The sequence below is a fragment of the Zalophus californianus genome, chromosome 14, assembly GCF_009762305.2.
Source record: "Zalophus californianus isolate mZalCal1 chromosome 14, mZalCal1.pri.v2, whole genome shotgun sequence".
NCBI classification, from domain to species: domain Eukaryota; kingdom Metazoa; phylum Chordata; class Mammalia; order Carnivora; family Otariidae; genus Zalophus; species Zalophus californianus.
The window spans coordinates 89745605-89768431 of record NC_045608.1 but is presented as its reverse complement, the minus strand read 5'-3'; the positions used below and the strand labels follow the sequence as shown (position 1 = coordinate 89768431).

Below are 22827 nucleotides of genomic sequence, written 5' to 3'. Positions count from 1 at the left end.
CCCGAGCGAGGTGGCTCAAAGGACTGAGCCACACGAGTGTCCCCGGTGAGCGAGTGGTGTCAGCTGGGGAGAGGGACAGGGAGACGGGGAGGGAGATGACAGGCTGCGGGGGGTACGGGCTTCCAAGGACACTGCAGAGGAGAACCGGGGCTCTGAGAACCACCTCCCGTGTCACCATTCTGCCCTATCCGGTGTTGGGTGGGAGGACCCAGTGAACAGCACCGCCACCCCCGCGGTGGGCTGGGGAGAGGAGGCAGGGGCGAGCCCCGCCCGGCCCCCTACGGCCCCTGGGACCAGCCACGCCCCCGCACAGGGCAGGGCGCCCCGCCAGTGAGTCCGATGGGCAGGAACTCTCCCAGAGGCTTCATTTTTACTTTTTTATTTGGCAACACATACTGAGAACAAATAATCCTTCCGGTAAGGTTTAGGTTTTGAGGAATCACAATAAAGAGAAGACAGGAGACACCAGTACTGGTTTCGGGGCTTGAGACAAGGACAGAAGCCACACAAGGGTGAAGGATCAGAAGGGGTGGCCCCTCGAGGCATCAGGTGCCCCTGACTGAATCTTCCGAGAGCACGCGGGCCAGAGTCAGGAGGCAGAGACGGGACAGCAAAGCACCAAGAGCTGCGTGCGGCCCCGATGGATGGCAACCAGAACCTCCTACGGAGCGTGTGCTTTCAGAGCCTGGCTATTCTCTGCAGACCTCACGCTGGCCACCTCCAAGAACTTGGCGGTTACTCAGGCTGTGCCAGACAAGAGGGCGAGGAGAGACACGCTGCGCTTTCCTGAGCGGCGGGGACAGAGCGAGGACAGGGGCGGGACTCCAGGGCCAGGGGCGCCTCTCCCTTCTACAGCCGAGACACTTCATACAGGTACGCAGCCAGCATTTTCGTTCCTTCTACGTAGTTGAGCCTGATGGAGAAGAACAAGCCGTCGCGTCGGCTGCCGTCCAGAGGTCCAGGCGTGTGCCCGGCATTCTTTTTGGGAGTCCCACCGTCCCAGCTTGCTGGCCTTTCGTTCCACTGGCCTCCAGAATTTGGGCATGTGGTTCTCAAGTGTGGGTTCAGTCCAGCTGCCCCACTAGGAACCTGTCCTGGTCGTGGTCTAACAGAATATACGGGGTCCCACGCAGTAGTTAAGAAGAAAGCCTCACTTTGATCACAGCCCCTCCCTTTGTTGGGATAAGAGGCCTCGCCTTCTGCCCGGATACCTACGTCTCTGTCCCTTCCCTCTGCCGCCGTCTTAGCCCGAAACTAGCCCACCCTGCGGCCCCCCCCAGGGCTCCTGTTCTCTGTCCTTCTCGGCTCTTCCACGCTGCCCATGGGTCCTCCCAGCCCGCCTGGGCCTCTCCTCACTGCGCTAACTCAGGGACCACCTTCCATCCCCGCTGGTTAAAGAGCCCCCTCATGTCTGCACAAGCCAGGAACACATAGAAGGGGCCTAGGAAGCCAGCAAGGACACTGATCTTCCAAGCAGGCAAAGCGCGGAGGCTCTTTAGGAATCCTAGATGATGTCCTGAGACAGACACAGAGCACTGGCTGAACCCTGCTGTGAAGAACCCTCACCTCTCCATGGCCCTGTCCCCGCCTTCCACCGGAAGCGCTCACTACCCCAAAGACGATGGTAGCAAGCAGAGCACTGGCCTTGGGGGGGGGCCACAGACCCCGGCCCCCCCTGCTCTCCAATCAAAGCAGCCAGACAGGTGGGGAGGAAGCAGGCGGGGAGGGAGCAGGCAGGGAGGGAGGTGGAGGGGAGGGAGGTGGAGGGGCTGGAGGGCACACCGGGGGCTCTCCCGGGTTTCTCTCGCTGGCAGCCATGAGGAAATGAACCCGGGGCAGGCCGGAGGACCCAGAGCCTCACCTGTTGAGCTTTTCATTCTGGGAGTGGGCACCATCATCTGCTGAGCCCACAGGCAGTAGCATGACATTCTTCCCAGTAGCCTCCTGAAAGGTCAAAGTCACAGGAATACTGCCGCCTTCCCTGGTCAAGTCAGGCTCGACACCAAACACTGGGGGGAGAAGAGTAAAAGACATGGTGAGCTTACAAGTGGCGAGGCTGGGATGCACTGCACACTTACTACCCAGCAACGTGAGTCCAAGCCCCAGGTGCGTCTCGGGGCCGGCAGCCCCACTCTCAAGGTCCGTGGGGGACATGGTCCCGCTCACACCGGGGGCTCTCCTCAGGGCCCCTGCCTGCGTCCCCAGGAGAAGTCTCACCTGTTTTCAAGGCTCTTCTCCCAGCCATGTAATGTGGGTGGTTGAAGTCAGACACCCAGGGCTTCCCACCATGGCCCATGTACACTTTGAACTTGTTGGGACTGCGCAGGTCAGCAAATTTCTTCGTCAGGTAGCTTGTGACCTGAGTCACAAACGAGACATAATGTATTCTAAGCCCGGCACCTGACCCAGTGCTAGAAATCTCCTCTACAGCAGTCTGCGGTGGGTCTAGAGGGGGCCTACAACCAGTCTACGGTAAGTCTACCACGAGTCTACACTGAGTCTACAAAGAGTCTATGACGGGTCTTATTTTCTGCTGTGAAACACTGAGCACAACTATGGTAACAAAAAAAGGGATTTTTATCAAGAAACAAAATCCAGCAATTTGAAGGTAAAAGGTAATGCTTTCATTTCAAGCAATTCACCCTTTACACAGACGTTCCCATAGGATAATATTTAAATGTCAAATCTTTAAAAAATGTCCCTTGATTTGCTTTACAATATTCATCACATCTGGACCAAAAGTGGAGCCCGGTGCTGACTGGGGCACAACTGATGACAAAATCTCAGGCCTCAGTTTCCTCGCAAATCCTTGAGGCCATCTCTCCGGGAAACCTCGGATGAGGGCAGGGTGACTGCCCCCCAATGTGCCCCCTCCGGAATTTACCCCTTCTGGAATCGTGCCCTTCCACTCCTCACACTGGCCCAGACGCAGCTCCTGTGGATTCCCACTTTAACCTACTTGGCCTAAAGTCAGCATTTGACCTGAAGCCTTACGATGAGGTCAGGGGTCAGGTTTTAGCATGCCTCAGCAGTGACAAAGGTCACACGTGGGGCTTTTTATATGGCCTTTATCTTTGATCAGTTTCTGAACTGCTTATTCTGGTAATTACTGGGCTGGCAGGAGTCAAGAAGCAGGGAAGTATGGGTCTGGGGTTCAGTGCTCTCCTAAAAGTCTTTATGCTCTGAGTCTCTGTCGTGGAGGAGCCCCCTCCCCGCGTCCCAGCTCCGTCACATGCCTGCTTGCTGACAACTTCTGGAGTCATGTTTGGCACAAGCCTGATGGAGAACTTGCCGACCACTTTCCTAGGAATCACGGTCTTGGCCCCCGACCCAGAAAAGGCGCCTTCAATCCCATGGAGGGAGAGGGACGGGTACCGCCATCTGTGCATCAGGATGTCTTTCTGCAGAAAACAACAAAGTGGGTCAGGGGACAACACTGTCTGCTTACGAAGGAGACGGCAACGGCATCTGGGAAGTTCTTCCTAGTGGCCCGCCGGCCTGGGATCTACACAATCACAGGCAGGCAGTACAGACCCTGGAGGGCTGAGAGATGAGCCTGCCCCAGATGTGCTCTGGTACTGGCTTTGATGCACCTTGAAGAGGGGGGCTCTGCCACACTCAGAGCAGCCTCAAGTGTGGCATCCTGGCCTCACTGCGGCTCAGGACTGCCGGTGACTAAGAGCCACGGGCTTCCCACCAGCCCCACAGAATTCAGGGGTAAGTCGTGGTCCCACAGACCTCAGAGCTCCTCTAGAGCCAGAGGCACCAGGAACCAGGAGGAAGAGGGCAGCACAACGCAGGTCACCTGTGAGCTCCCCGGCCCCCAGGGGAACAGAATGCAGGGGTAGTTCCTACTGGGAGGAGAGCCAGGGCCATCCACTGAGTCCTGGGCCCAGTGACCATGGACAAGCATCGTCACCCTCTGCCAAGGGGACTGGCACAGAGCAGGCCCTCATCTCCGAACGTACGACTGATACCACCGCCTCTCACACCCCCTGCACCCCAGCAGTGGCACAAGACAAGTCAAAAGAGGACACGTGGCCACCTGACAAAACAGGCTGGCGAAGAGAAATGTGACAGGGCCCCGGGGCCGCTCAGGGACTCAGCCACCTAATGTGTGGACTTCCATTTGTGAACCAAATAGGGTCAGTGAGACCTAGAAGGGAGACACGCGGCCCGAAACGCAAACACCTTACACAAACACAGACACCAACTGGAAGGCAACAAGGCCGGAGCAAACTGAAGTCTGTTCAGAAACCCACTTTCCCAGATGTGCCCCTGCCCCTGACTAATCTCTCCCGGCCTCAGGCCCCGAATGACAGCTGCCCATGAGGGCCCTTCTGCAACCCCCCCGCCACCTGCGAATTCTTGCCCCGCTCGGGCCCACCAACTCTCCCTGGTGTGTGGCCTGCTTCAAAGGTGCCCCACGCCCGCCCGGTCCCCATGCCACCAGCTCCAGGCTCTCCCCTGCAGCGGCACAACTGGTCTCCCCGCCTCACTGCACCCGCTCCAAACCTGCAACGCCTCTCCACCGCCTGCCCACAAGGGAGGTCTGATCGGCTCATCCCTCTGCTCCAACCCATCCGTCCACCATCTTCCAGGAGAGCACATGAGCTCCTTGGGACACCACAGGGCCTCACGCCAGGCCTTTTCAGTCCGAATCCCAGACCTCCCCCGGCCAGCCCTCCCCACGAACAGCCAGACTCCCCATGCCCTGCTCTGCTGCTCATCCCTCCCGACCCCCACAGGCCTCCCCACTCCCAGGCACACAGTGCTCCAGACCCTGGAGTGGCCTCCACACTCTTTCACACTTCTTTGCCCATTTGTCTCCTGGAGAGATGAAACTCATGGGCTGGGCCTGGCCATATTCTTCTTGCACCCCAGGGCCTGTTGCTGCAATTCAAATCACGGCTACATCAGATGTAAACTTATACGCAGGCCTCACAAGCCAGGAACCAGACTACTTAAGAGAAAAATCCTAACACAATTTTTTCTTAATAGTTAAGTAACCACTTTGTGCAAATGCTTTCCACCTAGGTCCCCGGCTGTTAGGGATGCTTTCAATCATCTCCGGGCCCAGCAGTAAAACATCATTCTACAAATGCAAATCAGGCAAAAGCTACCTGCTACTATGTGTCCTCTGCATACGTTCTCCAGCTCCTAAGTTGTCAAAAGTCAACATGTGACATTTTTAAAAATCTCCCAATTCCAATTCCAAGCCTGGTAACGTGCTGCTTTCCAGTGTCGGTACCATCTGAGGGCTCTGGGGCACACGCATATGCCCAGATCTCTGCGGCACCTCTGGCTCCTGCCCACGGTGGGAGGCCTTGCGAGCGCACGGACCAGGGCGGCAGGCAGACCCGCGGAGGCACGCACCTTGCAGCTGTGCAGCAGAGTCTCTGCCCCCACGTCCCGGGTGTACTCCTCCAGGTCAAAGTCGATCTTGTCGTAGAGGCCCAGCTCGTCCTCCGTCACAGGGGCCACTGCCTCGTTGATGCCAGGGATGAGGATCTTTCCCTTCCTGTCCACCAGGGAGCCTGGGAGGGCACAGAGGAGGGGCGCTCAGCAGGCAGGCAGGCAGCACAAACACAGCAGCGCTTACCACGGGGGCCCGGAGCCCACCCCCCCATCCCCCCACCCCGGGGCTGAGGAGGACCAGGAGCTTCACAGTGACATTTCCTGGGCATGCAGAGCACTCGAGCACGGTCTAGGAACAACTAGTTCAATATCTAAACAACCCAGTGAGGTGAGCAGTATCATCTTCCCACTTTAACACAAAGAGACAGAGATGCAGAAGGGTGGGTGACCTGTCCCCTGTCACAGACCAGGAGACAGACCGAGCAGAATGCCTCCTGCAGGCTTCCTGTAAAAGCCACTACACTGATTAATATTTCTTTTTTAATCCATGTTCCACAAGAAACTGGCTGCTCCCAAGCGAAGGAGGCCAAGACAAAGAGAACAGAGTAGACTCCCGTAACAACAGGCTGCACATATGGCAGCCGCTACCTGAGAGGGAAGGAGACAGAACTTAGGCAAATCCTGGGGTGAGGCAAAGTTCCATCGAGCCTTAAACCAGCAGGATGCTGGCAGGACTGGGCTGGGCCTCCCTCCTGCAGAGCTGAGCATGCAGGAGCCCTGGCTGGGGTGCTTAACAATGTCAAACAGACCGAGGCAGGTGGCCTCCGAGGGACAGAAACTACAACTGTGTCACGTGATCCTAGGGGCCAGCTCAGACAGGGCTGAACGGAGCCAGGGGCTGCCCTAGTTGGGTCCCAGAGACAAGGCAGGGTTTAGTGACACACGGAGGTGCCTGGGAGACAGAGGCAGAAATGAAGCATGTCCATCTTTCAAAGGGAATGGTGAGCGGGAGGAAGTAGCAACAGGGAAAGAGATGAAAGCACCAACTGCCAAGGACAGCCTGAAACAAGCCACTCCAGCTTCTCTCCCAAGTCACCAAGCAGCGACTGAAATCCGTGCTTACCCATCAACATGATGAGATCTGTCATGGCCTCATGCACCGAGCCCCCGTACACGCCAGAATGGAGGTCTTTGTCACTGCACTCCACCTGGACGGAAACAGAGACCCCTCTACCTGCTGCTCAGCGGGAACTCAGCCTCATCATGTGACAGTAAAGTGAACGAAGAACATTCACAATTCTCAAAATCAAAATCTGTTCCCTCAAGGAGCAAAGCAAAGTATTTCCTAAATTATAAAACTTCAGCAACAAAAGAAATACTCTTGGCAACGCTGACCAGGGGGAAAGTCGGGGTGCTGACCACAGGTGGACGCACGTGGCTTCACAAAGACCCCGTGCTTTTCTGATGAAATGGGACACCCACCATGAAAAGCAGCCTGTAAGGACCTTGGGCCTGAGGACCTAGGGCCAGATCCTGCCCCCTGCCCCCCGGTCCCACTCATTAGCCTGTGACCAGGGTCAGGTTTGAGACCTCACCAGGCCTGAGTCTCCACACCTGTAAATTGGCAAGGTGGGAGCGTCTGACTCACAGCCACTGGGTTCTTGTGTCAGACTATTTGTAAAGTAGTCTTGAGAGGCGAAGCGCTCAGGGCAGCAATGAGGATGATTCTGGCATTTTCAGCCTCCAAAACACTCCCTCACAGGAACCAATCCGCCCTGTGTGCTAGGACCCACCCTCATCTGTGGAGGGGATGCAGGCTCAGCTGAGCATGGCCCTCCCGCTCTGCCCCTGCGCCCGGCTTCTGTGTCGAGCACAACCACCCAGGTCCCTCAGGATCTCCGGTCCAGGCAGACCTAAGGGGTCAAATGTGAACATCTTAATTTTTAACAGTAAGTCTTTCTGCAATGCTTTGCTTAAGTCAATCTTAAATGGGCTACAGCAGTTCATCTTTCCTCAACTGCTCCAAGGCAATTCTCCAAACACCCTGTAGCTTGAGGTGGCAGGAAATGGACTCTGGCTGGAGAATCTCGAAGGGTGAAGACCCAGCCTGCTGAGAAGCCTCTGGGCTTCTCCCTCACACGCACGGCCCCCTTCCTGGGACTTGCCCACTACACGCTACAGAAGGACAAGGGAGACTACAGGCTGGGAAGAGACACCATGAAACACAGAGAACTTGACGTGATACCTCAATGAAAAAGTAGCAAATGCCCCTGAGACCATATGTGATGCAGGGCTTCTTCTTCCCCAGCCAGTAATTGTCAGAAATGCAGACGTAGTCCACATCTTTGAAGAATGTGTCTTTACGGGAAAAAATCAGGTCGTCCAAGCCTTCAGAGCCCGACTCCTCCATGCCTTCCAGACAGAACCGGACATTGACTGGAATTTCCTATGAAAGGGAAATGAGCATTGGGAGGCATTCAATTCTCATGTGCTTTTATTTCTTAGACACCACAGACAGGAAGTCACCAAATGCTTTGCAATCACAAATTTCAAATATTCAACTTCCTCCAGGCCCACCGCTCAGGCGGCCTGTGTGCGCCCTGTCGTGACCCTCAGGCCTCACGTGCTGGGCGGTGAGGGGACATGCACGGAGCCAGCCATAGTGACACCCTCACTGGGGACTCCTGCCAAGGACGCCACAGCGTGACCACGCTTCCTATCCACAGGGACCTCTGCACTCACCCAGCGCGAATCAGGAGTCTCCAGGGAAGCCCGAGCGGCTCTCTCCACAACACAGGTCACGGCACAGACAAAACCTGTCTTCATCTGCGCCAGGGACCAGTCACCACACCCACATGCCAGAGCAAGGAGGGGCCTGCTCCTATTTCCAGGCGCTCTGCACTATGACCCCCTCTCCATGCTGAAAGCCCTTCTCCCCAAGAGCTGACAGTAACCGCGAGGCGCCGCCGCCCACTTAGCTCCTGCTCTGCAGTTTCCCAGGCTCCCCAGGCTGTGCAGTGAGGCAGGCGGCCCTTCCACAGACGAGAACGTGAAGCTGCACCCAAGCGAGGTGACTTGCCGAAGGTCAAAGAGGCTACAAAATGGCAGAGCCCCCACGTGGACGCAAATCCATGGAGTCCTCCCCACGACAGCCCTCTGCACCACCCAGCTCGCCTTCCCCTTTCTGTCTCTCAGATGAAATCTTTCCTGGGACCCTGGCACGTGGAAAGGATGTAAGTGGAGCTGCTCTGGCCGCTCTGCCCTGCACACAGCCAGCCGCCTTTCAGTCACCCCGGATCCCGGTGAGCCCTGGAGAAGGGGGAGTCTTCCCAGCCCCTGAGCCCAGTCAGTTGGAGGTTCTGAGCCCTGCCTCCCGCCTGTGCAAAATGGCACCTCGGACGGACCAGAGTTCCCGTCCCTCTTCAGATCTACCATTCTACCGTCTGACAAAAACGCTTGTCTTACCATTCTTATTTTATCATGGTACAAGATAAAACAATGCAAAAACTGGGTCTACACAATGGTCAGCATTAGGTTAAAAACAGTTGAAAAGATCCGTAAGTAACAAAATACAAAGTCTCTGACAGCTGGAATTCTAGGCACCCTGTTCCTCCCTAGTTTTCTATTTTACAAACTTTAGGCAGGAGCAGATATCTCACATTAAGGAAATGTATCTTAAAAAATAAAAAATTTTCAGGAGGATAAAAACCACCCTGAGAAAGCTAGGGGTTGCCCACCACCACAGAGCCCACGACTTGGTCTCTAGGTGAGCCGTCTCAGAGGTGGAGCCCGCGGCTGAAAACTCCAATTTCAGGTGCTGGCTGGATTCCTGCTGAGTCATCAGTACTATGGCCGCTGGGCGGCTGTAAAACAATCACAATTCCTAAAGCTGGAAAACAAACCTATGATCTTATATCTGATCCCACTGTGCTGATGCGGTTTGGGGGGGACCTTGCTTCCTCATAGTCCAGTGATCTTTGATCTTTATGGGCTGTTCTGGGGACAGATAGCCCTGCTTTGTATGGCTGTGATAGAGCCGGGCAGTTAGACGTGAAGTACCTGATTTGTCTTCTGGAAGGCTTCCAGGGCATTCAGCCAGCCGGCCACTGGCCCCTTATCATCGGTTGCACCTCTCCCATACAATTTGCCTAGAACAGCAATCAGCAAACTCAGTTACAATCACGATGAAATAGACAAGAAAGTGTCTTGTTGGAGCATAGCCGAGAGCATCTTGGCGCCACCACGGGCAGCTGTCCTGAGACCTCCTCTTCCAACCAGAAGCCCCGTTTTCATTCTGTCAGAGCCCCGAGTCCCCATGCTACACTACTGTGAGGCCCTGCCAGAGAATCCACCATAATCTAAGAGCAAGCCGCGTGGATGCTCCCAAGTTGCCCTCCCCTTCTTCCAGCGGACACAGTAGTCCGCCAGCGCTCTGGTCCCTGCTGACCCAGGGCGTGGACTGCTGAGCCAGCTCCAGGCGGCACTGCCAGCCAGCTAGTTACTTCAAATCTACCTCCACAACCAGCTGGTAGCAGTTAAGGGTAGGCAACCTGGTCATATGTCGGACCCACAACGCACCATCATCAAGAGAGAACTACAAATCTCACACAAGCCCAATTCTGACACCTAATTTGGTAAAGAAAAGAACAGGTTTATTATTTACTTCTCATCATTTTGAAAACCAAAGGACGTGGCACTGCTTCTCCTCCACCTAATTAGTCACAGGACGCCCCCACCCCCCACCCCACACAAACACTCCTGGGACCCCTAACAAAGGCAGGTGGGCACTGGCCACCAGGAAGGACAGTTGGCCATCCAGCCCAGACCCTGCTCCCTGCCCTGTCATATGATGCAGAGCTCATCAGAGGGGGACCAGGCCGGAGGAAGGACAGCACTCGGGCTGAGGCGTGCTCATGGTTCAGTCCCTCTCTGGCCAGGTCTGTAACGGCCAGGCCTCGGACTTCCTCATTCTCAGCCTGTTTTTAATATTTGACAGTTTCAACATGACCACCCCAAAGCAGCATGACACTTCGAGCCATCGCTACCTTGGGAATTTCTTTCTATAAACTAAACTTATTTTTCACAAAAGCTACAGAGTTCTCCTAAAAAGCACCCTTATTCCTGTGACAAACACTGACTTGAATCGCTCACTCCAACAGGCCAGAACTGTACTGGACAGAGGCGCACAGGGCGATGTGCTCCGTCCCTCCCGGGGTCCCCCGACAAGGAGAGAGACAGCAGGCGGCCAGCTGACCACAAGGAAGCTCATCTGTGGCCTGAGGTGTTATCCCAGCTCTACCGAGGGTGCCTGGCTATGTGTCAGAAGCAGGGAGGGGCGGAGTGCGAGGCCTCCCAGAGGGGCAGTGGGTGACTGGTGCTGGTGTAGAAGCCGGGATCATGTGACAGGTGCCAGAGGGGCAATGAGGGGAGACGAGTAGGCAGAAGAACCCGCTGGGTCTCCCGAGAGGTGTCTGGGAGAGACACATCACACTGAGGTCATCACGTGGCCGGGAACAGAGGGGAGGAGGACCCAGCACTTCAACAAGCAATAGGAGCGCTCTCAGCAGGGGAGGAGTGGCGGCTGCGGGGGAGGCCCAGCAGGGACTGCAGGCCCACGGGGGCCAGGCGGGGTGAGGCCGACCTCCAGGTTTGTGGTGCACGCGGCACGGGAGGCAGGGGATCGTGTGCAGGAGGTGAGACGGGGAACAAGGAGGAGGGCAGGCTGGAGAGCTGAGACACAGAATTCTGCTCCAGACCGTGGCAAGGGGAACAGCCCGTAGAAATGTGGGTCTAACGCTCAACAGGAGCCCAGTGGAAAGTCAGCAATCGCGCTGTGATCACGACTGCAGTGCGGAACTGAATTTCCTCAGAGATGTTGCTGCAAGTGAAAAGTTTCCTCGATCGTGCACAGTAACGGACACGGCTGAAAGCTTCCCTTACCATCGCGTTCCACCAAGGTGAAGGGCTCGCTGTCCCAGCCGTCCTCCAGGGCTGCCGGCTGCACGTCCAGATGTCCGTAAATACACACGGTTTTCTTCTGCGGGTTGGAGCCCAGCTTGCCGAGTAAAATGGGAGGGAGCGGTATCTCAGAGCCATCAGGGAGCTAAGAGTCGAGAAGGAAGCAATCAAGGACAGCCTTTGTTTTAAAAATGTGGTGCTTATAGTAGATATTATTAAAATACCTGAGTGTTTTTACGTGTTCTTATCAATCAGCCTACATTGTACAGTTCAAGAACACACTGAGTACTTAGACCGCATAATATTCACCAACTGTAGGCAGTCTGGTAAATTTTTAAAGGCTGATTTTTTAACTTTTACATTAATAACGTATTATGAAGACTAAGTTTGGGGTACAACTTTGCTCATTATTTTCTAAAATAATGGATGAAAACTACTACCATCTTAAAGCAGGAGATACACGTTTGAAATTCTGCATGAGGATCACAATTTTGCACATAAAAGGATGAAGACCAGAACAGAAGGGAAGGGAACAGAATTTGCAGCAAGCCACACTAAAGCCAGCAGTGAGCGCCGGTGTTCCTTCTAAGCTCCCTCCCCACGCCTAACCAGTCTCCGACAAGCCCCTAAAAACAGGGGTGGGGGGGCAGGGTCTCAGTCACGGCACCAAGTGGACAGGTACTTTAGGTAACGTGCCAGGCTGCTGGGATTCTTGCAGGATTTGTCTTTCCAGTGAACTGCACTCAGAAACGCTCACCTCAGTAACTCTTGGCAAGCCCACAGTACCCATGTGCAGCCCTGGGACTCAAGGTCGCCCACCCACGTGAACCACCCCCGGGGCTGGGTTCTCGCACCGCTTCCCGAAAGACAGCCCCAGCCAAGAGAGGCAAAAAATCGTTCCTTGGACTCACTGCCCTGGTCACACAGGACATGTGGCACTGTGGTTGCCGCTGGCCCTCCACTGGCCTCAGGAGAATCATGAGTTTTAAATGACAGATTTTCTCTAAATAAATTTCTACTCAATATAGCTGAAAAACTGAAATACTTTACCATTTTTCTAAGATACCAAGATTTGAGCCCACAAATAAATTTGTACTGAAATTCAGGTTGCAAATTGCAAATCTCTGCCCAGTTATCCCTAACTACTCAGAACAGGGAAGAATGAAGTCTGGCTAGAAACACAGTAAAGTGCTTACGGGGCTACCACGCCATCCTCTACTAGAGAACCGGTCTGGGCAGAAGTCTTTGACAAGGATTCCACGTGTCTCCCCCTTCTGCCCCATCCCCACAGCCATCACCCACAGGCCCTATTCTGTCCTCTGCACTTTGTTCACTTCTTCCCTCACGTCACTTCCTGCTCAGGAGCCATGACTGTCTCATTTCCTGAGCACTTCTGTCTAGAGGTCAGGCCCCCAGTGACCAGGTACCCCACATTTCCCAGCCACGCACCCTTTCCATCCTCCTGCCTGGGCAGCAGCTAGGCAGCAGATAGGCCCGACTTGACGTTACCTGCAGCAGCCTTGGCAGTGGGCCTAACACCAAAGAGCCTGCCATCAGCCTTTCCCACAGTTCATGCCTGCCCACAAGCCTCGCCCACCAGGGACCCGGGCTCTGAGGTCCATCACTAGGACCTGGGCCCCAAGTGTCCTCTTTCCCCTGTAAGCCTGAAGATGCCCCGGCTTCTGCATGTACACGTGGTTACACCCAACTCCACTTCCACACCTGCCCCAAGTCATCACGGCTTCCTAAAACACGGAAAACTGCCACCACGTGAAGTGACTGGAAGAGAAGCTCCCATGGGCTGTCACCTCACAAGGATCCTTGCACAACTTTTCTAACAATGACGAAACTGTCAATTCCTTGGTAAGAAAGGGTCTTAAGTGATTCGAGAGTGTCGCAGTCACTTATCATTTGTGGAAGGCCCTTTCTGAAGAAATGCACTGCAATGTCAGTGTAAAATAGAATAAATCTATTGTAATGAAACAACTCTTGTAAATTATTTGCCACCTAGATTTCTTTTTTAATATATTAGGAAAAAAGGGAGGGGGAACAAATCAATTATGCTTCTACAAGAAAATAATACAAAGAAACTTGATTTATTCTCTCACAAGTGGGGAAAAGTGCCGGGAAGCTATAGTATATCCTAGGTTAATTTGTGGCCAAATGAAATCTCGTAAAACAATAATGGATTGGGAATCAGGAGACCCATGTTTGAATCTCCCTCACCATCAACTGAGGGGTGCTCAGTGGAGATAAAGCCCACCTGGGCCTCTGGGTTCTTCTCTTTATGAAAAGACCAGATGGGGCTGAATGTCCACACATAAAGCCCCAAGACTCTGATACCAGCGGACACTTAAATCACCAGGCAAGAGAACCGAGATAAGCCAAACCCTGTCATACCCTGCAATTTAAAAGAATATTACAAAATTGGAAAATATAGGACATAAAACCTGCCATTAGCATGGGACTTGAAATCGCCTGAGACAAAAAAAAGCGAAATAATATACCATTAGTGAGATGGTTCGTTCTTGTCAGGAAGAAAATGAGCCAATGTCACCTGTCAGAATCCTGCAGTAAAGTGCAGTCAAGTGCTTACAGGGCTACCACGGCCCCACACAAAGTAGCTCTTTTTCAGGAACCAAGTCATACAAAAGTGCTTTTTCCACCAGCTGGGATGCAGGGGGCACAGTGCGGTGAGTGGGGGTCTTCATCACTTTTACCCCTACACGGACAGTGTGCAATTTCCTAGTCTGAATGCACACTGCTTTCTAGGGAGCAATCCCAGTGATTTCCTAAGAGTGGCCATGACATTTAGTTATTTCTTCTTCTTCTTTTTTTTTTTTTAACTAGACTCCACGCCCAGCATGGAACCCAAATCGGGGCTTGAACTCACAATCTGAGATCAAGACCTGAGCTGAGATCAAGAGTCAGATGCTTAACCCACTGAGCCACCCAGGCGCCCCGACATTAACTTACTTCTGACTAACCTCAACAGCTCTCCCACCTGGAGAAAACTGCTGAGTGTTATAAAAGCTTTGCCCCAATCCAACTGAGGAAATCATATAGTTCAGTATCCCAATCAGGCCTTTTCTGTTCGTTTTAAAGACAAGCAGATTATCTGAAGCAAAAGATGATTTAAGAATATGCTGGGTCCTAGAAGACTGCATGGCGCAGTCAGTTGAGCGTCATGATCTCAGGGTCATGAGATAGAGCCCCATGTTGGGCTCCGCACTCAGCATGGAGTCGGCTTGAGATTCTCTCTCCCTCTGCCCCTCCCCCCAGCTCACACACACACTCTCTCTCTCTCTCTCTCAAATAAATCTTAGGTAGGTCTGCTAAGTGGTTCTGTAATTCCCAGAGCGCCAGCACCATACCTTCTGTTTTCCAATATCTACCAATTCCACAGAGCCACCCAACTGCTTGATCTCCGCAGCGGCAACTTCCATCATCCTCTTGATTTCGTCTCTTTTCTCGGGCCATGCAGATACACTCTGGATGGCCACCCATTCTGCAAGTTTCTGTTTGTGGATAATAAGCAAGAAGGGATTCTGAAAAGGTGCTCCTTTAAGGAAGAAAGGTATTCATAAATTTGCCAGGTTTCGGGCAGCCAAAGTTGACTTGCTTCCTGCAACCAGTCCATATTTAAACATGATGGCTAGATGTCCAAGAAGAGCTATAATATTTGCTTTTTAAGATTTAAAAAAAAAAACACCTGTCTGTATTGACCCTGTATCAAGAACTACAGCGTAACAAAAAACGTCAGAATGTGTTTTTAACCATTAAGCATGAGATGAGTGTGAAATGTACAAAGTTCTATAAATAAGTTTATAACTGAACCTAACAAAATTAAAACTGCAACAGACAGAAAATATCCAACATTTTCACAGTCTAAGTTAGTTACTCATGCTTACCATGGCCAAGTTCTTTAAAGTAAAATTTTTAGAATGAGAGCTAAAGATTTCATCTGAAATGTGTCTTCCAAGAATAACTTTAAAGCACAATTCTTTACTGTCAAGAAACAGATTTAATTTACATTACCAAATCATTTAAAACAGACGAAATGTAAAAAAAAAAAAAGTTAGAAGTTCTTTAGTCTATATCTACTACAAGAAATTGTAGATGGAGATTAAACAAAAATCTCTGATTAGCTCTGCTATTTCTAGAAACATATATACATATATTAAGACTTTCTGTCAAAAGCCAAAAGTATAACTTACATACTGTAATGAGGAGGCAGAAGAGAAGACCTCTAGATATCTTTGGTGTGGTGAGAGAGCTGTAAGATCTACTCTCCTAGCAAATTTTAAGTATATAACACAGTATTATTAACTACAGTCACCATGCTGTTATCTTCAATCCCTACTCATAGGGACTGAGCTTACTCAAAACTGAACGTCTTTACCCTTTGACGGGCCTCTCCCCATTTCCCCCAGGCCCCAGCAATCACCCTTCTACTTTCTGTTTCTGCACGTTCAACTTTTTAAGATTCCACATATAAGTGAAATCATGCAGTACTTGTCTCACTGTCTAGACAGTATACTTAATTTAAATGGCAGAGCTCCTACTAGTTTCTTGAAAGTGTCTCTGAGCCCCACTGGATTAAACCTAATTTTAATGTTTACTACAATAAATATTCCCTTACCTTAATGTAGCGATCCTGATTTTCATCGACATACTTAAACAGGGTAGTGAGGGCCGACATCTTTCAAGGGGACCGCACACCTTGAAGGTTCTTGGAAGGAAAAACCACCTGTCAGTCCTGCCTGCGGATGGGCCTGACTGAGAGGCAGTTAGGAAGGCACTTGTTTAAGTTGATAAAGGGCTGCTCCGCCCTCGATGTCATCATGAGGACACCAGGAAGCAGCAGAGAAGCTTGGGGAAGCAGTTGGGGGCTCAGGGTGATCTCCCATTCTTTTCTCAGAAGGAAAATTATGTGTTAAAACGGCCCGTAACTGAAAGAAGGGTCTGAGCTTAAGACAATCTGATGAAAATTATAAGTAGGTAGTTCCTGGTAACGCTTATTTACCAGCACTTAAATTTTTTTTAAAGCAGACAGAGAACTTCCCATTTACTATTACCACAAAGGAAATAGTCACTCCAAGAATCCCAGCAAAAGTGTCACATCCTGTCTGTTACTGTCACAGACCCACAACGCAGCAAACAAAACCCAAGGAGAGGTAGATAAATTGTTTTAAAAAAGTGGATAATCTGAGCCCAGAAACAGTCAAAGGCAACATGTGATACCTCCACAAAGGCCTGATTAAGATCAAAGAACCTCCGTGGAACCCACAGCCTCCCTCCAGGGTGCATTTGCTAACATCCAGTTTCTCCTGTGTGAGACCCAATACACTCTGCTCCACCTTGCAAGTATAGGGGAAAGGAAGTCATCTGACCAGTCATCTTTAAAATGGGAATCAACAGGCAACAAAAAGGATTCTGGTTTGGGGACTTTCAAAATTGTGTCCAACCTCCGACTGCTATTTCAAATTCCATCAAGCAGCAAGACTGGCCCGAAGCAGTAATGGGAAGAGCCAGACCACAGCCATACCAAGGATTTCAGAAATGCAGCTGTAGTCACAAGATCCTGTAACATCTAGGTAGTTCTAACGGCCTGCGGATCGACACACTTGTGGATCGACACACTGTAGTCACAGAGTATTTTTTTCTTGGTATGGGATTCCAAAGTGATTGCTCAACAGAGGAGTGACTGCATCTACAGTAACATCAGGCCTGGAGGCTGTTGAGGGGATTGAGGAAATGACCCTCAATCTGCGCGCAGTCGGATTTCAGTAAGGACAGGTCAAACCACTCAGTTCTCAGAGCCTCCTTCTTCCTCTTCAAACACCCACCCCTGGGCATAAAATACTTACAAACCTCCTAGCCTAGCCAGCTCAGCCTGCTTCAGCGGAGACTTTTATCTGAAAGGCAGGACAGTCCACAAATGCTGAAGAAGCATTTCATGAGCACTAGTAAGTCAAATTTTCATCTGTCTATCACCAATAATGCAAACTGAGAGGCTATCTGTGACAACATGCTACACTGGGCACGTTTCATTCGAGTCCCTGGTCATGAAATAATAACACAAATCCCAAGTTCACTGTGCATCCTTTCACTAGTGCAGCCAAATTAACCAATGACCTTCCGTTGATTCATTCAAAGATACAACTACCTAAGTTGCACTTTTACCAAAGAGTAAACAGAGCGCCGGCCTGCTCAGCTCTCCATGCCAAGTCCCCAGGGCTGGCTAAAAAGTAACTCCTTCTCTGAATTAGTAACCTAGTCAAAGGAGGTCAGGCCAGGGCCGTTTTCACCCTCCCGCTCAGCTCTGGGTTATTCTTGTCCCAACCCGCCCCTCCGCCCCCATCCAGTACCCAGACCCTGAAGGCGGGCCGCCTTCAATGCGCGGTGAAGCCCACTGACCAAGGTGCAAGCGCTGTGCTGGAGAGAGCAAGAGCACACATTACGCTCCCAAAATAAATGCCAGGAACTCTAAAATTTCCTGTGGGGCGGGGGTAACATAACTTAAGTGATGAAGCTAGGGAGAGGGAAGGGCAAATGAGACTGGCAGCACCCGGAACCGTCTAGCAATACCCACGAATGACTTCTTTCGTTCTGAACGTCCCAACCCTTGTACCTCGGTAATTCGGCGCACTTCGTGGAGTCAGCAGACGCAGGAACCCTGCCCTTAAACCTACAGAAGCCAGTGAAACGGGGGCAGGAACCTCCAGTGCGCCCACTCCGGAGCTTGATCCCAAACATGGGTACAAACTATCCTTCGCCACTCCTCCCTGCACACAGAGGAGCGACTCCTCGTGACGCCGGGTCCGCACGAGGAAGAGCGTCCGGGCGCCCGCCCAGGCCGTGGGGGGCCCCGCCCGCGGCCAGGCCCAGGCCCATCTTGCAAAGGAGTAAACAGGCTGAGGACACGACTGAGCGAGCCGTCCCAGACCCGCACACTGCAACCTTCCGGCCTCAAATGCCGGCGGGACCCAGCGACCCCTGACCCCGGGCCTCCGCCAGAAGCTCCGCTGGACCTAGAAAGGCTCTAGTTTCCTGCGGGCCGCGTCAGGAGCAAGCGGCTGACGGTCCTCCGCGCGTCCTTCCCGCCGCCCGCCGCCCGCAGCCCGCAGGGCCCCGGACCCTCAGGAAGGCCTTCTTCTAACGGGGACACCGTCCCTTCCCGTCCCTGCTGGCCACGCGGACCAGGCGGTGGGCCAGGCCGCGGCCCAGCTCCCACAAGCTGAGGCGCGACTCCGGCTGGACCCCGAGACCCACCCGCCTGGGTCCCGCCCGACTCGCCCCGCAAAAGTCCCTCACCGCTCAGCGACTGCCGCGCCGGTTCCGCACCACGTGCCCGGTCACGCCCTCGGCGCGGGCCCGCCTCCCGCCGCCCGCCCACCAATCCCGGGCCTCGCTCGGAGGGCCGGCGCGGCGTCCCGCCCTGCCCACCAATCCCCGGCCTCGTCCGGAGAGCCGGCGTCTCCCCGCCCCGCGTCGCCCCGCCCACCAACGGCCGGCCTAGCTGGAGAGCCGGCGTCGCCCCGCCCCACGTCGCCCCGCCCCGCCCCGCTCACCAATCACTGGGCTTGTTGCAGAGCCGGCGACGACCCGCCTCGACCCGCCCCCCAGCTTTGGAGTCGCGCGGAGGGTGGGACTCTCCGATTGGATGCCTAACCTCGCCTGCTTCCTTCTTCCTGCGTAGTTCCGCCGGGCGGGGTGCCGGTCTGTGGACGGTGATTTCCCGGGGTCCCCGGAGGCGTCCACACCCGACCCTTGGGCGGCTCAGGCTGGTCCCAGGCGGTGCCACCGGCCGCAGCCTGGCCCTGGGGGTCCCAGGGCCCCACCGTCCCCCTTTCCGAGGGAGGAGGCGTTTTCGGATTTAAATCCTCTGATCCCCGGAAGTGATGACGGGAGAAGACCCACCATTTATTTATGCCTCTACCTTTTTAGCCGCAGGACCCTGGGGTAGTGATGATCTCCCTGAGAGTATTCCCAAAAGAATTTGGCTCAACCTGTACCCCTCCCCCCTTCTTTTTTTTTTTTTTAATAGCAGGCTTAATAGTTGCTGTAAATATTTTAAAATAAAATGACCCTCCCTTAAATTTTCTATATCCCTCTCAGGATGTTGTCAAATTTAACTTTCTGTTAAGTTCGAACAATGAGGGAATATTAAATACTAAGGTGTCCCAATTCTACTCCCCCTCCCCGTTAAGTCAAACTGTACAGTAAAGAGCTTTTACCTCAAGAGGAGAAATTTCTCTACATTCAGTAGTCTAGTATTCATTTTTAACTCTTTTTTTCTTGACTTTTTTTTAATTTTAATTGAAGTAGAGTTGACATAAAATGTATCAGTTTCAGGTGTACAGTCGTGATTCAACAATTACAATCATTAGGAAGTACTCGCCACCATGAGTGTCATTACCATCTGTCATCACACAAAGTTATTACAGCATTATTCCCTAAACTGGAGTTTGCATCTCTGTGACTTTTTTTTTTTTAATAACTGGAAGTTTGTAGCTCTTAATCCCCTTCACCTAATTTGTCCATGCTCCCTGCAACTTCTCCTGTGGCAACTGCTACTTTGTTGTCTACATTGAAGAGTCTCTTTCTCTTTTGTTGTTTTTTAGATTCCATGTAAAGATGAAATTATAAGGTTTTTTTTTCTTAGCATAATACCCTCTAGATCCATCCAGTTTATTGTGAGTGGCAAGATTTCATTCTTTTTTTTTATATAGCTGGGTAACAGTCCATTGTGCATATATCTCACATCTTTATCCATTCATCTGTTGATGGACACAGGTTACTTGCATATCTTGGTTATTGTAAATAACGCAATAAATAAAGAGGTGCATGTATATCTTCAAGTTAGTGTTTTTGTTTTCTTTGGGTGAAGACCGAGAAGTGCAATTTCTGGATTGTATGGCACTTCTATTTTTCATATTTTGAGGGACCTCCATACTGTTTGCCAATTTGCACCAATTTACCAATGTCACCAATTTTTTTAACCACTTTTTTTTAGCAAAGTTGTACCAATTTACACTCCCACCAATAGTGCACACAGGTTCCTTTTTCTCCACATCCTCACCAATGTTTGTTATTTCTTGCGTTTTTTATATTAACCATCAAACTGTAATATTTTAATACTTGATAGTCTTTTATTGATGATCCTGTCATACTTCTCTGCAAAAGAATATGGAAATTTAAATTAATATTTACTTTTCTATAGCTAAAAGCTCTAAGTGTTAAAGTTTTTTTTCTGGATTAAATTCTCATAATCATTATTCATATGTGATTGATAAAACCACCTAAAGATATTACAGTTCACCCTTGAACAACACAGGCGTTGGGGTACCAATCGCCCTTGCAGTTGAAAACTCATAAGTTTTGACTCCCCAAATCCTTAACTACTAATAGCCTACCGTTGACCAGAAGCCTTACCGATAGCATAAATAGTTGATTACCATATGTTTTATATGTTATATGTACTATATTCTATATTCTATAAAGTAAGCTAGAGAAAAGAAAATGTTAAGAAAATTATAACTAAGAGAAAATATATTACAGAACTGTACTGTGTTTCTCTGAAAAAAAATCCGCATATGAGAGGACCTATGTATTTCAAAGACATGTTGTTCAAGGGTCAACTGTAGATGTTTGGCAAAGCGTTTTTAGATATTGAAAGTCATTTATTGGAAATGTATCCTTTAATCATATCTATTGGGCTTTTTAAAAATTAGTTCAGATGTCTATAAGTGAGATTATTGCTGGCATGAGACAGGGTTCAGTGAAAAATACAGCAAAAAGAAGAGATTTAGAGTAGAATCCATAACACGTTACCATTAAATTTATCAAAATTTTATAGGTATGTGGTGGTGATAAGAACAAAGAAACTATTGGTAAATAAGAGCAAGGGAGAGGCTTCAGTCCAAGTAAAAGTGAATATTATCTATGTACCTAATAATCACTTGGCAAAAGTTGATAAAAACACATTTCTCCTACATATCTGGATTAAGATTTGTTAAGAAAACACAGAATTTACTCTTGATATGGAACTCTTTTACTTGGAAATACAATGTTAATTGTCAGAAGGTGGACCTTCCACTTCCTTCCCCCTGAAATAATGCAAAATATGTAGCTAACAGGCGTCCTTGATAAAGGAGGGGTTCTCCAATAATAATATACTGTGGTATTTCAAATTGCCCCTTTGGAACATTTGAGGCTTTTCTTTAAGTTTTTATTTTTAAGTAATCTCTATGCCCAACAAAGGGCTCAAACTCACAACCCCAAGATCAAGGGTGGCACACTCTTCCGACGGAGCCAGCCAGGTGCCCCCTATTTGAGGCTTTTTGAGTTAAACGTACGGCACTTACAATGATGCCTGGCACTGAGTGTCTTGGTCTGTTCGGGCTGCTACACCTACCATGGACTGGGTGGCTTATATGTGACAGGAATTCATTCTCACAGCTGTGGAGCCTGGAAGTCCAAGACTGCAGTGCTGTCAGATTTGGTGTCTGGTGAGAGCCTGGCTTCCTGATTCTTTCCAGATAGGTGTGTTCTCTCTGGGTCCTCACTTGGTTGCAGGGGTAAGGGAGCCCTGTAGGGCCATTTTCACAATGATACAAATCCCATTCATGACCTAATCACCTCCCAAAGGCCCCACTTCCAAATCGCTTTGGGGATTAGGTCTCAACATATGAATTTGCGGGGGGGGGGGTGCGGGGGGTGTCTATACCACTATTTGAAAGGAGAGCCGGAAGGCAGAAAGCAGGACAGCAGGTACCAGCTCTGTCGCCCTATGAGAGAGGACATATGGACTTGAAGCAGATGGAAATTGGGGCCCTTAAAACTCTGAGAGCTCCTTTAAAAATCCTCCTGTGACGCCAGGTATCTCAGTCTGATGACCACGGCCTTACACCACTCCTCAGTAAATGAGCTGGTATTTGAACCTAAGTGTGCACAGCTGGGAATGCCCAGCAGGTGGCCCTGCAATCCATTTGTTTTTGGGTAAAGGAAGCTTTGCAGATCACTACAAGCAAGGAATCTGATCTTAGCTTAGGAGCTAAGTCAATAGTTTTTCTCTTCTCTGCCGGACTGTTTAGAAACAGGGACGCCATGAAAGAACACAAGGAAAGAGGTATGTGGACGGTTGACCAGAGGTTGGGTGTTTCAGAAAGAGAAGTGATGTGACTTATTCTGAGAATTTAAGGAATATAAGCATTATGCAAGTCACTGCTGATTATAGACCCACTCATAAAAGCATTAGATCCTACTTCCAATTACCATAATTTCCAGTTCCCAGCACGAGTCAGATCTTATTATCCAGAATCTCAGTTCTGTGTCACTCAGCTTAACTAAACACACAGCCATGGGAGCACCCATCACACTGGAAAATTGAGAATTGTCCTTGGCACAGAGGCCACATGGGAGAAGGTAATTATTCTCCAGCACTGCAGATGCAGAGACATACTAGGTAAGTACAGTAAGAGAGTACCTGCCACATAGGGCAGCTTA

The 22827-nt window shown here is 50.9% G+C and overlaps 1 protein-coding gene across 2 annotated transcripts; it reads right to left on the bottom strand.

The window, feature by feature from the left end:
• Positions 1-363: 363 nt before the first annotated feature.
• CNDP2 (carnosine dipeptidase 2) lies at positions 364-18697 on the bottom strand. Of its 2 annotated transcripts, none has more exons than XM_027576225.2 (12): positions 18634-18697; positions 15959-16048; positions 14691-14834; positions 11299-11461; positions 9418-9506; positions 7604-7804; positions 6482-6566; positions 5377-5537; positions 3237-3401; positions 2218-2359; positions 1862-2009; positions 364-913 (listed from the first exon to the last, which is right to left on the bottom strand). In XM_027576225.2, exons 2-12 carry the CDS (start codon positions 16016-16018, stop codon positions 850-852), a joined length of 1422 nt encoding a protein of 473 aa, XP_027432026.1. In that variant the 5' UTR covers positions 16019-16048; positions 18634-18697; the 3' UTR covers positions 364-849. The 2 variants fall into 2 exon arrangements, with proteins under 2 accessions (XP_027432026.1, XP_027432027.1); XM_027576226.2 differs by lacking the exon at positions 18634-18697 and adding an exon at positions 17951-18622.
• Positions 18698-22827: the final 4130 nt, after the last annotated feature.